The sequence below is a fragment of the Scomber scombrus genome, chromosome 12 (assembly GCF_963691925.1).
Source record: "Scomber scombrus chromosome 12, fScoSco1.1, whole genome shotgun sequence".
In the NCBI taxonomy this organism is placed as follows: domain Eukaryota; kingdom Metazoa; phylum Chordata; class Actinopteri; order Scombriformes; family Scombridae; genus Scomber; species Scomber scombrus.
The window spans coordinates 7,293,884-7,310,113 of NC_084981.1; the positions used below are offsets into that span (position 1 = coordinate 7,293,884).

General features: G+C 41.7%; 1 protein-coding gene across 3 annotated transcripts in view; it reads left to right on the forward strand.

Moving 5' to 3' along the window:
* Positions 1-16,230, forward strand: part of LOC133991495 (regulator of microtubule dynamics protein 2) — a 35,538-nt gene that overhangs the window by 18,086 nt on the left and 1,222 nt on the right. For all 3 annotated transcript variants that reach the window (XM_062429926.1, XM_062429927.1, XM_062429928.1), the window contains exons 3-9: positions 1,470-1,647; positions 1,741-1,843; positions 3,558-3,618; positions 12,595-12,670; positions 13,208-13,285; positions 14,752-14,850; positions 16,170-16,223. In XM_062429926.1, coding sequence (XP_062285910.1) covers positions 1,470-1,647; positions 1,741-1,843; positions 3,558-3,618; positions 12,595-12,670; positions 13,208-13,285; positions 14,752-14,850; positions 16,170-16,223 — 649 coding nt within the window. The remainder of the gene's footprint in view (positions 1-1,469; positions 1,648-1,740; positions 1,844-3,557; positions 3,619-12,594; positions 12,671-13,207; positions 13,286-14,751; positions 14,851-16,169; positions 16,224-16,230) is intronic.

The window sequence follows — 16,230 nt, forward strand, 5'->3', positions numbered from 1 at the left end:
TGATGGCTGGTGTGTGAGTGTATGTGTGAATGAGTGAATGTGGCCTGTAGTGTAAAAGTGCTTTGACTGGTCCAAAGTCTAGACAGGCGCTATATAAGTGCAATGCATTTACCATTTATACATCTTCTATCCACCTGAGAGCTCCACTGGTCTGCAGCACCTCAGCTGCTGAAGGAAAGAGCTCTTCACCATTTTTGATTGCACATGTTTATATTGACTAATATATATATATATATATATATATATATATATATATATATATATATATATATTTATATTAGATATTTCTGTGTGACATCACCAAGTCAAATCACCAACTGTTCAGCAAAAGTTCGATAGGCTCACCTTAAAGCACATGTATTCTCATTGAAATTAGAATACAGGTGGTAGCAGACAAGTAGACATAAAACTTAAATAATGAGGTCAGAATTCTTTGATCTCAGCGCACCAACGCATGACTGAAGGTTATGTTCTTGATTGAAGGGAAACGTCTGCAGCTCAGATGCCCTCATATCACTCCTGCAATCACTGCACTCATGTTTGAAGGTGTGTGTGTGTATGTGTGTGTGTTGCGGGGGTTGAGTCAGGAAAGCAGCCTCCGGCACGAGGCACCTGTTGGGTCCATGGTGTTTCTGTCTGTGGCCCGCTCTGACACATCCCTCCAGAACCATGGCTCGCAGCCCAAAATATTCCCTTAACCGCCAATGACGCACATGCAGAGGCTGCCAACGCTTAAAAAAAAAAAAGCCTTCTCATATTTTCACTCTCGTCTGCTTCTTTCATTTCTACCTTTACCATTAATATAGCAATTTTTTTTTTACTACCGCTTCTTAAGTGTTAGCTTAGGGTGTTAGCGCATACTTACAGTAGTTGAAAGGGCACCATAAAACATCTAATGTGAGTGTTGCATGCCTCACCCTGACAAACAAGTCTGCCTGTGTTCACAGAAAAAGCCTTCAGGTATCCACGGTAAGACGTCAAGACTTTCTTTACAGCCAGTATTTATAAACAATTAAATGACCCACTTATGTAAACAAACTCAGCGTCATTTATGTGTAAACAGGCGGCGAAGATTGATCCTTTTAAATCAGCACCTGGCAGGAAAAGGGACCGTAAAAGTGCTCGTTAAGATGGGATGTTGATTGATTTAAAAAAAAAAATTTTTAAAACCCCTCCTCCGCTGAGGTGTTTTCATTCCACCTCACAAGTAGAAGATGCTTTTTGATGGAGTTACCGGGACACAGGCCATTTTTTCTCTTAATTCAGGGAAACTGGCAGAGTTTAGGCTGTTTATTGATGCTTCGTGATGCCAAGTCGCACATCTTGCTGATGGCAGGATGGAGACAGTCTGGCCCCGGCGATTGGAACCGCCAAGCTATTTCGGCGCAGCTTCTAATCCACGTCAGCAAAAGAGGAAAGTGAAGCTAGACTTTTTCCTTTAACTACACTGTGTTTGTTTGTGCTTTCAGGTATATGACTGCACTGACAGACTCTGAGGAAGAGGAGCAAAGCGATGCAGAACCGGTTGGCGAAGAACAGCCCGAGGACAAGTTGTCTTCCTTCCTCGAAAGGATCGACCGTTTGCATCAGGGCGCTGAGTCTGACAAAAGAGAAAGTCTCAATATCCTACTAGAGCAGAGAGAAGAGGTGTGGCAAATTATACAGTGTGATAAATTTATGGATGTATGCAGCCTCTTTTAGCTCAGTACCGTGTCCTAACACTTTGATGTGCTTTTCTAGTTTGGGCAGAACTCGACATTTCTTTGGCGGCTCATCAGAGCTCACTGTGATGTTCATGACGTCAGCTCTGCTCTGGAAGAAAAGAAGATCCACGCAGAAACCGGTAATCTCAACACTGTCTACTTTTGCTTTGTTTTAAAGCTCATTTGCCGAGCTTTCCACTCTGGACGCTTAAATGTCACAACCACAACAGTTTTATTGGCCAAACCTCAAATTTCAGCATCTCATCCGGAAAAACCTAAATCCATTCAAGACTCTGATTGACCTCAGTCAGCTGGTTTGAATTGTTGGCCCTCGGAAAACTGGCAAAAACAATGTTTGGCAGCTTTGACCAAATTTCTAAATTGTCTGTGTAACAGTCTACAAAAGGCCAGGTAGGATTTACTGCTTCAGTAATCTTTCAACTGTTGCATAGTCCAAATGAATCAAACAGCAAGCTTACTTGTAATCGACTCGTCCATTTCAGAATGAAAACAATCATTAGGTCTGAGTATTAATTGTCATATTAGCCTAATTACATTACATATCCCCTGTTTAGTAAACTGTTTGTTTGCTCTAATCTAATTCTAGTCAAATTAAAGGCCCAATTCACAATTTCAACCCCATCACTCACATCACATTCATTCTTCCAATTTACCTCAGTGTTGTAGAGGGCACCAACTAAGGACTGAGCACAATTTAAAAGAAGTTTTTTGTAGGTTCCAAGCTGACATCCAAAAACACACATCCTACTCGGATATTGCTCTGCTTCATATGACCTGGACACTAGTAGTAGTAGAAACCTTTATTTATACTTGTGTGACCCTCATTTAAAATGACATTGAGTCAACTGCAAAGACATAAAAGGCCAAAAATGGAATAAGAAAGAAATATAAAATAATATAAATAATAATTACAAGTGGATGTTGTAGATGTTTAAGATCAAATTTCCAAAATGTCCAAAAGGCTGTTTATTTTAAGGAGGGGTTCCACAAGCATTTTGTTCCACAAGTCAGGTGCTAATGATCACTAGTGGTATCATATGATTTACAGGGTTAACTAGTTGATCCAAATGACATTTTATTGGATAAAAGTTGAGTGAAGAATGAGTTATAAACAAAAGAAGAAAAAAGTCTCATTTGTACACTGTGCAGAACATACTGTGAACAGAACTGAACTCAACAAATAGGAAATCTTACAGTCTTAAAGTCAACTTCACAATTACAGAACCCTTTTCTCGGTAATCTCCCGCCAGGCCTTTAAAAGCCAGGTACAATGACTTTCCATGCTTGTCTGGTTTTAACTTCACAGGTTGTGAAGTAGACCGTAATGCTTTTTTCTCTCAAACAGGCTGTTCTGTGATTTAACTAAAAGTTCAGACTGGATTGACCTGTTTCTTTGTAAGCCTTCCTCATCAATGCACCTCTGATCAGAGCAGAGCAGGTGCTTCCCGCAGAGACACCTGTGTCAAAGCATCTGATGATGATAAGACACAGATATTTAAAGCACTGAGGCATCATATTTAACATTCATGTAGATATTAATAGATCAGGGTAGAATGTGACACTTTTACCATGATGATGATTTAAAAGTAAACTTCCGCCCTGGATTGCATTTCTTATAACTTCTGTTTTTATTGCTTTGATCCGCCGTTCAGTGACCTTCCTTTCATGTATCCTGTTGTGTTTTCTCAGTCAACACACACGCTCATTGTCTCTACTAATCCAGCCTCTGTTCTCTTGTCATGTGAACAAAAAAATGCGCGGGGTGAATTGCGTGTGTCGAATTTTTTGTTTTAATTGAACATCATCTGTTTTCTATCTTTCCTTTCCTCTTAGGAAAGAAAGTTGGTGAGGAGGCGGTGAAGCTGAACCCAACATGTGCTGAAAGTCATCAGTGGTAGGTACAAGTTGTTCCCCAAACTTCTTCTTTTATACACTTGGTGTTCCGTTCGATAAAGCCTTTCCAGCTGCCATCTCCAAACCCAAAACTTCACTTGACACGATCGAGGATGCTCGTAGACGCAGTTTGATGGCATGTGAGTTGCCGTTCAGCCCCATTGTGCGAATCACTCATCGTCGGACTGTAATCCAAGTTAACTTTTCAGTGAATGTGATGAGACAGGATGAAAACATGACACAGGTACTTTCCCCAGATGAGATGTTAAGGGGCTTGTGGTTTTTGAGTGGCGTGTCAGCCTGGAGCAGCTGTTCCTCGATGTCTGTCTTGGATGTTTACCTCCGGCATTTCTTTGAGAAGTTCAGCACGAATCAAGCTCACAGACGCAGAAGACAAACTTATTCGTTTGGTCGCTCCAGACAAAAATAGGTTGAAATATGCAGTGTTTATAATAATGCAATAAAAACACATTTTAATAGCTGAAAAGATAAACAAACACATATTGTCAAACGAAGGAGTAAAATAGTGGTTTTCAGCAGAGCATGGATGCACGATTTGCAGGTATGCATGTTTGTAAGATAATAGCAGCTTACATCCTAAACACCTCCTGCTTTCAGATCACCCCCCCATCCAACCCGATAGCATCACATCCAGTTTCAGGAATGTAAACACGGACTATGTTGCTCAGGTAGACCGATGGCAGCACTGGAATAACTCATGTGAATAATGGTCTCATATTATTTCAGTTCATCTATTTTGGTGGTTGCTTCACTTTATGAGCTGTACTTATTCACACATTCACATTTTTAATGCTCGGGGGTTATCCTGGTGATAAATCCTGGTCTGTGCTGCTGAGGCATTCCCACACGCAGCCTCTGTTTTTTATTTTATTTATTCACATTGCTGTTGTTTACTGTCTGATTTGCTCCATCAATTGCTGCTGGACATTTAAGGTGGTCCTCACTATATAATTAAGAGTTGAGGGGAATTTTGCAGCTGTAGGTGAAGACAAATTAAAGGAGAGGAAATCAGGAGAACGTTTTCTCTCCTCGTATACCTCCCTGGTCGCTTGTGACTCAGTTTGAAACAAAAAAAAAAAAAAATCCCCTTGCTTTTAATTAGTTGTGCAGAGTGGGCCTGATGGCATGAATCCCTTTTTATATTTGCGAAGGCCCCGGTGGTGCATTCCTTATGTGAAACACTCGCTCGTGTCAAAACTTGACTGCTGATCATACACGGAATCCACGGCAGGCAGCAGGAGAGATGAAGATTGCACCAGATGCAGCTCTGAGATCAGTGAGCAACTGCTGGAGTCTGAAAACAAGTGTGGTCCGCTTCAGACACAGCTTCAATAAAATTACACAAGGCCACTTTTTAAATTTTTTTTTTATTTTGACTTGACCAAAATGAGCATTAGACATTAGTATAATAATTACACAACGGTGTACTGTGTTAGCTTGTTTATATAATACTAATAGTTACTCCTGTGTACTTATTTGTTACTGTTAATTACATTCCCTCAATTAGTGTCCTGTGTAATTGAGCTCATGTGGTTACTTTCTGTATACATGCGTGTGAAGTTTTTCTCATGGAAAACAGGCCCAAACCGCCTGCCCAGAGCCAACAGTCCGGCTCGCCTCTGTTCGTTAGGAAATAATTAGCATTAGCTCATGCACATACCGCAGCACTCGAGACGTCAAGTGAAATAGAAGGCCGTGTTTGTTTAGTTAATTAAGAGCAACAGCTTTAAAAAAGCTTAATGCTTAATCCTATATCCACTAATGGAATTTGTAAGATTCTTAAACCGAGCAGAAACGCTGTCTAAGTTGAATGGACAGGACAAAGTAGGTAAAGCCGCACTTTGGAGAAGGGAGGAGGCAGGGACTGGGGACGGTGCCAGGCAGTGTTGCAAGGAAGTTTATGTCTGAGGTAACTGTTTACTTAGTGAACCGATGCCGTGAGAATACTTGTCACCTGTTTTCCTGAACGCTACTCAGTTCATCAAAGTTTGGCAGCTCTGATTTAGAGGTCAGTTCCTGTTCTGCCACTGAAACTACTTACATAAAAATAACTATAAATCACTTGCAACTGACATTGAAGGAGCTATTTTTTGTAATTGTAATGATATATGCACATATATATATATATGTATATATGATGCAGGCACAGCTGAAATTTGCATGCAACACACGGATGGAAATGATAGAATTTTGTATATAATAATTGGTGCAAAAGACTAACTTCACAATGAGAAAATAACAGCTGAGCCCATGCTGTCCCTGCATGAAGAACACAATTGATGAGAGCACCACACCTTACACAGTTATGGTTTTAACATGTCAATTTAACGCTGTTAACCAAATTTGTTATCATTGAGTTATGACATTCAAAACAATGCCCGCGGACTCATTCTTACTCTGCATGGTACAGTACCTCAAAGCTGGCTAAAATCCTACCTAGCCAGCTGCACCTGGACGCTCTCCAAGACATTTGTTTTGAAACTTCATTCAGTATTACAAGTTTACTGACACACACACAAACCTCGTTGAGTCAAACCAGTTTTACACATCTCTAAGAACAAATGATCAGATTACCGTTTCTGACCTATAAATAAGTTTGGAGCAAATTATGCAACTTCCAGGACAATTACAAATGATTTTTTTTTTTACATTCATGCAAACTATTTTGTAATTGTGCAAATGCATTTCTCTGAGATATTTTCATTCATTACAGCTTGTAAAACACTAGCACACACACAGGCCTTAACACCTAATAAATATTCACCGAGACATCTTTTAAGTGACAGTTTGGCAGGTGTGGTGGGAAGACAGTCTCAACAAACCTGATTTATTGTATCTGTAGCTTGCACGGCAAGTCACTGATGTTAATGTATACACTGTGTTTCCAATGAAAGGTGTTCCACTGCTACTTCTCTAGCAGTCCCAGTTTCGCTCTTCAGGTCCCCTAAACAACCCTGAAACCCAGTTATATCTGGAGTGGCAACTACAGCCTGACCAATAATTTACCGTATCGGCATGTCTTTGCCTATAAATAACAAAAATTGCTTTGTGTTTGTTTACCAGAGAAACTGTAAAGTATTCTGCTCAATAAACACCAGTTCTTTATTAACCAAATTCAAGAAACATAAAAGTATACAAATTGATACTGTTTATCAGATTTTTCTATCTTTTTTATATATGAGTATTGCTATCGTCCAGTATCAGTCAGACTCTTCTGTCTTCATTCACAAGAGTTGACATTTTGAACCCCATTCTGCAGGTTTGTATTCATTTGTGTAATGCCGAGATGATGCCCGTAGTGAAAGATGTCAGACTTGTTATCATAGAAGCGAGGATTACACTAAATAACCCAACGCTATCACACATTAAACTCCGCTGATGTGCAGCTACAAGTCGTAAGACGTTTGCGAGACTCACACAGTCAGAAAACATGCAAGACTGGCCGTTTTGAAGACCCGGAGCGATGAATGCGATGTCCGCTTAACAGTCATCACTTCACAAGAGATTACGCATACTTTCCCACTCTGTCATGTACAAAACCCCTGTACTTTTCCCTAAGGAGAGGTGGATGAGGACTCTTTTGAAGTTGGGATATGTATGCGGGCACGACTCAGTCAAAGAGCCCCACTGAGACGGATACAATCTCAAACAGTAAAACACACTCTCAACTCCTAATTTTTTTAATTCTCTATGCTTGTCAGAGTAGTTGACTCCAGTAATGTGCATCCACCTTGTCTGCTGCAGCTTTTTCTAGGCCTGCACAACTTTTTTCCCCCATGATTCACACAAGTGTGACTCAATCCTTTATCTCAAACATTGTTTTTGCAATCCATATCTTCTACATGCAGACATTATAATCATTAGCTGCTTTTTGTTTTAAAACAGACAGCTCATATGTAACCACATGACACACAAAATCAGCTAAGTGTGTTGTCTGTTCAAATTATTATCCTTTTAATACAACTCAGCTGTAGCCAGATGTAAGTGAGGGCCTTAAACACAGAGGCCTAGTGTAGTTGTGAAGGGAGGCTAATTTCACAATGTTAAAGCTGCTGTTAGCAAACCACTTTTTACACCTCTAACCTCCAGCAGGTGAGAACAGCTTCAGTCCTATGTGTGATCTCCAAGTGCCCTCATAGTCTTTAGCTTATTACTAAAGACAGTGAGGGTATTAATAACAAGCATGATGAAGTTATCTGCATTTCTGCCTTGACTGTCAACACTTTAGAGCGGTTACACAACATGAAGAACAATTGCGGGAAGGCATCAAGTAACATTTGCATATCCCTTAATGCTCGAGTGATCAGGTGACAGTTCTCCTGGCTTTATTTTTTTTAAAACTCATTCTCAGTGTTAGTTTGAATTGGGTGTACACAGCAGCACATTTTTCAAGTTAATTCTTCTCCACCATTGCTGAGTTTCTACCACTCTGACAGAGGAGTGAAACGCAGCCCTCTCTTCCTGTGTCTTTTTCATGCTGCTTAGGGTGAAATTTTGAGCATTTGTTTTGACGCAATGGTTGCTAATACAAACAAAGCAGAATCATTTCATATGTTAAATCATTTTTTTTTAAAGATCAAACAAGGGCCTGAATCAAGAAGAGGATTATATTTCGATTAATGTCGCAATCCAAACGCTTTCTAGGAAAACCACTTTACAAAAGAGAGCTAATATGTGGACCACAAGTGGGGATATAGTGTAAGATGTGTTTTTGTCTGTGGGTGTACAAATGTGCGCGAGTGCATTGGGTTACACTGGGTGCTTTCGTGACAGCGAGTGTGAAGCCTATTTGTATAATCTCCGCTGGGGCTGACGGCTGGGAGATGTGATTGCATTCTTGCATCGGCGGCTTTGTTTATAGGTGCATTTTCAGTGATCCCACTGTGTGAAATTCAGCCCATGTAAATCCCCAACTATAGGGCCTCTCTGATGGTACAAAGGCCCACGGATTAAGCAGGAAGCCTGTGGCAGTGCCAGTCAGAGGAGGGGGAGGATGGGGTGACTTTGACCTCTACAAAGACAACTTTAATTTCAAACACGTGCCTCTGTTGCCCAGTCATCGTTAGCGTCGCCGTGGCAGCATTGTGCTCTGTATCGGTAGCCGTGGAAACCCCCCTGCCCCCCGTGCGTGCGTGCGTTAACTTCAGACCTCACCGCACTATGGTTCCAGTGACAAATCCCATACTCAAATACAGCAAAAAAAACCCACTATCGCTCCTGCTGCCACGAGCAAAGTTTATCAGCGCACTTCACTCAGTGGCGCTCATTGTCTCACAGGTTGTCCTCGAATTCCACGAGTTCCTCCTCCTGTTTCTGTACAAGTTTTAGCCTGGAGTCCTGCCTGGCCCTCTTCAGCTTTGAATGAGCCCTATGTTTGGATTTGAAGGCTGAAATCAATCTGCTGTTTCCGCCAAGCAGCTGACACGTAGGCCCTTTTGTTTTTGCCCAGTAGAGTGGGGGATTTCACCGAGCCGCGATTAAAAAAAACACGGACTAACCATGCGTAATTAAGTGCTCTGTCTTCCTCTCATCCTCCCCCCCCTGTCATGTTTTGCCACTGCCCACCTTTCCTCCTCCTCTTGATATTTCCCCCTTTCTTGCCATAATAGACAGTTGAAGAAAGCTAGTATTTCAGCTCAGAGAAGAAAGGGAAGGATAAACAACAGCAGGTAGGCCCCTGAGGCGAGACACACCTCTTCTACACCTTCACATCCCCTCTCTTTATAACACTCTCCCTCCCCTTACTTCTCTCCGCCTTCAGCCGAAGGGCCCGGTGCTGTTTCACACAATGACAATGGAAAGGTTGCATGAGAACAAAAGCATCCCGCTCTCTCCTTCACCGCGCCACAAGCCATTTTACCACATAAACAACAGAAACACAGGACTGGGATGTACTTTATTTTTGTTAAATCCAAACACCCTCCAGTCTTCCACCACAGGGGAAAGTCCAGGTGGTCTGATGAGCCAACAGCATCACACAACGAGCCAATCACGAACAGCTCTGCCACCCGCACTCCTGCGTCCACATACTTCGTCAATAAACACTGCCAGAATTGCTACATGCTGAATAATGGCAGAGCAAACCAATCAGAGGGAAGTAAAAATGTGTCTTGCGGTAAGATGGATGTTGAGCAATCTACCCCCAGAGCCCTCACCTGTGCAATGCTCAATCTCAATAATGATTACTATTCCCCTCTGGTATGCTGTTTCTGGTCGCTCTCCTCATCCGCGCCTTAGATTTATTGCATTTAATCACATCAGCATATTAAAGCATGCTCTTAGAAAGAGAGGAATGTCTAACTGGTTAGCATAACTCCTTAATGGAGCTGAGTTCATTAGTTTATAATTGACTCCTCAGATTCAGGGAGCATTTTAGGTGACTTCTAGGAGTGAAGAGAAGCTGGATGCATGGCAGCAAATCATTATTTTCTTTATGGATTTATAATTTTGATTAATTGTGTAATCCAAAGTGTTCAGAAATAGTTAGTATGGTCAGAATTCGTATTTATCACACATCAAGGTGCCATCTGCAAGTAAGTAAAGGGAAAGGACCCAATTTCTCACATTTAAGAGGCTGCTACCAGATATGTTTTTTCATTTCTGCTTTAAAATTACTAATTGAAGGATTTTGAGGTTGATATCAGTTCATTTTCTATCCAGGAACTAATTGGTTAATAAACTAATTGGTAAATCAAGAAACCACATCAGTGTCCTGGCTCCGTTTCCTCACAGCAGATATTTAGTCACCGGTGACAGATTCGCTCAAAGCCTTTGCATCCAGCAGTCTGTTTTCATTGGAAGCCAGGCAGCACAACTGCAGACAGATAGCATCTGTGCTCCTGTGATATCGTGGAGCTCTGCACTCATCGAGCGCCAACCAGCGATAGCATGGCAGCGCCCTGAGCTACCCTAAGAAAATAAACACAGACCTTTTTGATTACAGTTACACACCATTCGCCTCCTTCAGTTTGCTTTGCTGTGAATATTTAGGGCCCTTAAAAGTGATGTGGTTAGTACTTGTCTTATCACTGTTCATTTTTCACACCACCCACACTAAGTGGAGGTAATGATGGTTAACATGAAGATTGATGCTCGCGTGAAATTTTCACCAAATTACAACCACCTTAATCATAGTGTGTGTGTTTTTTTTCCTTTTCACACATTTCAATCAATTACTGTCTGGAATATTGTCAACTGCAGTCAGATCATCTTTTTTTTTTTTACAAGCCAGCGAGACAGCTAAGTGTGCCCAACATCTTAAATTTGTAATTGCCTGCTAATCATGTAGTACAATTTGCTGTCTGCCACAGCTCACTAGATCTCACCCGTATTTTTTTTTATCAATTGTTTTTTTTCCCCCCTCTTTGGTGTTGTAATCCATGTTGGCATGCTGTGTCTGATCCAGAGAGTTGCAGGCGACCACAGAGAACAGTAGCCTGCTGCCAAATCATGCCCTGTTAAAAATCCATACACACATACCAGACACTTCAGTACACACACACACACACACACACACAGTTGCAGATTCCATCTACCATCAGCACCACCATGTCAGACGCTGTCGGGTGACCTTTCTACCCGCTGATCCTTCATATATAAAAAGGTGTTTGTGTCGCTCTGCGGTGTTTGACAGAGTACCAGCAGGATTAAAGCAGCCGCGCGGTGAAAAGACTTTGATCAGCCTTCTTCGCTCCTCTCCAAACCCTCAGCGTCATGCTGACTTACAGATCCCAGAGCTGAAATCGCTCTTTGTTTCCCCCTCCCACCTGCCCGCTGGTCAAAGTCAGTGTGTTAATTAGCGAGCGAGGGAAGAAGGTGAAGTGGATTATCTGTACTGATGTTGTCTAATGAAGAGTCACGCTAGAGAAGGTTGAGTGTCATTGGTTTCTCGGGGGGCCCCCTTGGGTGTGCTCATCGTTAGTGACCCAGAAAAAAGGTGGCGTGACTGAAAGGTGCTGCAGAGCTTCTTCTATCCTCCCGTCACACAAAACTTTAGTATCTTTAGTAACGTCTTTATCGTAGTAAGTAATGGCTGGGCAACCAAAAAGCAGCGCCTGTTGCTAACGCTGTATATTTCATATTTTTAAGATGTCAGAAATGCTCCAAATGTTGTTGTTTTTTTTAAGTTGGATCTCAGGTTTTCAACCAACATACAAGATCAGAGAGTTTCATATACCGTCCATAAGCATAGTAAGGACAGCGGGGATCTTGTGATACAAGGTCAATGATTCAAATAGCTGGACCAGCTGGGCGGGTGGATTAAGTGATGATGTTGAGATGCCCTTGTGCAAGACATTTGATATCCAGTTGTCTTAATGCTGCGGTGTGCTCCAAATGAAACAGCTCGTACGATGTGTCGTCCGGCCACATCTGACAGCAGCCGTGTTTATAGCCGCTCAGTCGCACTTAAAGGCAGAGTGAAATTGTAAAAGAAAGCTTGCGTTAGAAGTTAAAACCATGTGGTTGGCACATGGTTTGACCACCCAGCGAGCGCTTCGCCTGAAGCGTACTGACATCTTTAAACCGTCTCACACTTGTGAATCTATGAATCGGTGTGAACGTGAAGCAGAGTGACGTTGCTCCTTCCTGTCTGTCAGGAGAAATAAAGAGGAGGAAACGCTCTTTGCGCTCAAGCCGAGCTTATAGATCCCAATAATAATAATGATGAAAAGTCATTCATTTCTGTTTGAATTAAAATGAGAGTTTGTAACATCCAAACATAACAGCTTTTTCCTGCCAAGATCTAATAAAAAAGAGGATCAGATTTTCTGCCAGCTGTGGTGGTCAGCGCCTTCTTGCATGAGGAACAATAACGAGCTGTTGGGTGCGGTTTACATGAAATCTGCAAATCACTTCAAATCAATCTGGAAAACTAATGTTTTAGTAATAATGTTTTGGATTTTTTTTTCCGGCAATGTAACTTGTTGAATGTTTATCTGGCATGGTCTCTCCACAGGTATGCCATCATGTGTGGAATTATGGCAGAATACGACACAGTACAGAACAAGATAAGGAACGGATACATCTTTAAGGTAAAGAAATATTATGAGTATACATTTTCATACATACTATATATACTGGACATTACTTCTTCTCTTATATACTTAGAGTAAAGGGGTATGGCTACACACAAAGCCACTCCTACAGCCATTCAGTTGCATAAGACAGCGTGTGGATCAACAGCACGTAGCATTTTATCTTCTGTCAGCGGCTTTTCCCCCCAAACACTGTGTACCTGCAAAACTCTTGACAGGTGAAAGAGAGAGATAGAGTGGCGGAGAGGGAAGATATGAAAAAAAAGAAAAAAGAAAAGCGGAATCGGAGAGAGGGAGAGTGGAAAAGAACGAGGGAGGGTGCGTGACAGGCAGGAGTGTGTGGTCGCTCGGCAAGATCGCGTGTGTGAGAGGTGTTTGTGAAATACTTGTGGGTTGGTGAAGCAGGACAGATCAGGTCAGAACAGAAGGCAGTGGAAATAGCAGCCGTGTCATGAATCAACACTGCAAAAAAAAAAACTTTCTCCCTTCTCCTCCTGTCTGTCTGTCTGTCTACATGTCTGCTTCCCCTCCCAGGATCATCTGGATAAAGCCATCGAGCTGAAGCCGCAAGACCCGATGTCCTACTACCTGCTGGGCCGCTGGTGCTACGCTGTATGTGACCCCTCCCCCCCTGACACCCTGACACACCACACATCTATCTCTCCTCACATCCACAAAACAGTGAATTTACAGAGGCCGACGAGCCTGCATGGCCTTAACACACCCACGGTTTCCCCTCATTCATTTCTACTGTTTAAGTTTCCCTGAGGTTTGTTTTTCCCTCTGTGATATTCACAGCGAGCGCTACGGGAGGTTAACACCAGCCATTGTTAGATTCAAATCAGATTGTACCAGGAACATATTTTCATCTTGTTTCTGTTGGGCTCATGTTCTTTCAGTGCAGGAAGTTTTTTTTGTTGTTGATGCAACTCATGATGGTATCTATGAGCATCACGTCTCGTCTGCCAGTAATTTTATTATCACTGCTTTATTTGAATATAGCTCGATGATTTATAATCATTTAGATATAAAAGTCTGCAGCCATTCTGCCTGTAACCGTTCATGTTGTTTCACGAGCTACTTATCATGTCATTTGGTGCCAGTTGTCAAACTAACTGCCAGAAAGTAAGGAAGCTATTATAGAGATTGCTCTGATTAAATTCTATAATACTCACCTTCACTTTTGGAATCAAGTCAGTAGCGAGGGCCTGTGCAATTTCGGACTAGTAACACCTGATATTATTCAGGGATTGAGTTTTATGGGGCTTTGGTGTGTTCATGTCACAATGTTCAACAATGAACTTACTGTTTGCATTCAGCCAGCGGTTCTGTTTGAAAGAACCTGCGATGACGCCAAAGCAACGCTACACCTGCAATTAGACGTTCGCTCTGATGAATGGTGAGAGGCAGGAACATTACATGTTTGACCCAGGCTTCTCCTGGCCATTATCATCTTCTGTGAGAAGTGTCAGTGGAAAGGTATCAGTGTACAAGGAGAAATTCACAGCTGAGAAATTGTGTTTTACTAGTCTGAAAAATTAGAAAAAATTAGATGTAGCCAAACCTCTAACAAATATCCACTAAAATGATTCAACTTTGTTTCTATTAAATGTTAAAGCACTTAAATACACTGTTGGTTGCTCTGAGACATACATGAATTACTTTTAAAGTACAAAAAGGAATAAGAGATATTATAGTAGTGTTTCTAAGCAAGATTGGAGACATATTTAAAAAGTTAAATAACAAACAAATAGTTATTCCAATAAATGAAAAGTTATTGATTTCATTTTAGAAACCTCAGGGAATATTTTTCCCTTTTTTGGAAGTTTTTAGGAATTTAGGGGGAAAAAAAGTCCATTAAATCGTGTTTTTTTCTGACCTCCAGTGTTTTACCTGCTCACCTTGCAGCAGTGATGTCGTGATGCTGTGACATCACTGTTCGACGTGGTTACAGGTGCACATTTCTAACACCACCCAACCACGTCCAGCATGAAACACAGGCTTGAGTGAACCGCTTAAGTTACTCTTTAACTTCATGTGCAGAATTGACTGTTTACATTGAGGTGTTTATTTTGCAGGTGGCCCAGTTATCCTGGATTGAAAGGAAAGTCGCCGCCACGTTATTTGGAGAACCTCCAAGCGCAACAGTGGAAGACGCGCTGAAGAAGTTTCTTAAGGTACGTTGAATAATTCTGCAATCATTCGTCTGAGTAGTTTTTTTGCACCAATGTGGGGAAGTTCCACTCATTCAGGTCGGAGTTTGCTCAAAACAAACTGAGAGCTGTCATGAAAAAGGGCTGCATAAAGAGCCTGCTGTCATAGAAAGGGGGGCAAGACATGATCCGGGTTCAAATGGGGACGACACCACACACACACACACACACACACACACACACACACACACACACACAAACACACACACACACACACACACTGCACTGTTTTTTTTTTTCTAAAGTAGTTATGGTGTAGTACTTGTTAGAACACATGAAAATTGACAGAGGTAGTAAATCCTGCCTACTCTCTTACCTCTCTGCATTTATGGCCCAATCGCTGTGAGAAGTGGGTGTGATGGTTGGATCATCAGTTTTGGAAAGTTACAAATTGTTGGACCCTAACCCATTCCGAATTCTGATGGTTTCGGATGCACTTTAAGCACCTCATATGAAGCATGTTTACCAATTCAGAAATACTTGCAGCCTTTGAGTCTGGTAAATAAACAGCTAGAAAATAATGACATGACAGATATCTTCTGATTTTGCATTGATTACTCTTTTATTTTAATAATCAGTCCATTGTTTGTGTTTTTAAAGCACGCTCAGCTGCCCCTATTAAAGAAACATGTAACATACAGCCTCCTGTTTGCCTCCAGGTCGCTCCTGTACCCAGTTCCCAGTATTCCGAAAGCTGTAATCTGTGTTTCCACATTTCGAATGTTTACATAGTAGTGAAATGAATTTAGCTCCTGGCCAATATTCCTGTGCATGCCACCTCCTTCTCACGTCTTGTGTATCTCAGCCATTAATTTGATTTAAGCGATCCCTGTTGGAACACGTTGCTCGTGACCTCGGGGGGAGCCTCCAGAGAGGCTGCTGAGCTTTTTAACAAATGCATCCTACCAGGTTCAAGAAGATCCCCTGGGCTGTAACAACTGCTTATCTGGATGTGACTTAACTGTGGGAGAGTTGTTTTGGTTGCAGGAGCTGCAGAGAAAGAGAGGATGAAATGAGCTGATGGTGATTCCTCCAGTGCTTTTCATTGATCCAGATTCCAAATCCACACCATAGAAAGCGCCAATCTGTTAATGAACGTGTATTCCAGTTAAATTTGACAGCTACCATTAAAGCTTTCCTTGTGAATTGTCTTGAATATGTTATGTAAACAGTACTGCACTATTGCCTCTGTATACATAATGAACGGAGATATAGTTTCTCTCTAAAAGCTGAAAGAAAGCCTTTCCTTTCTTCTTTTCTTTTTGTCTCTTTGTTTCATTCAGGTTGAGGAGCTCCAGCCGGGATATTCCAAACTCAACTACGTGTTTCTAGCTAAGGTCAGTA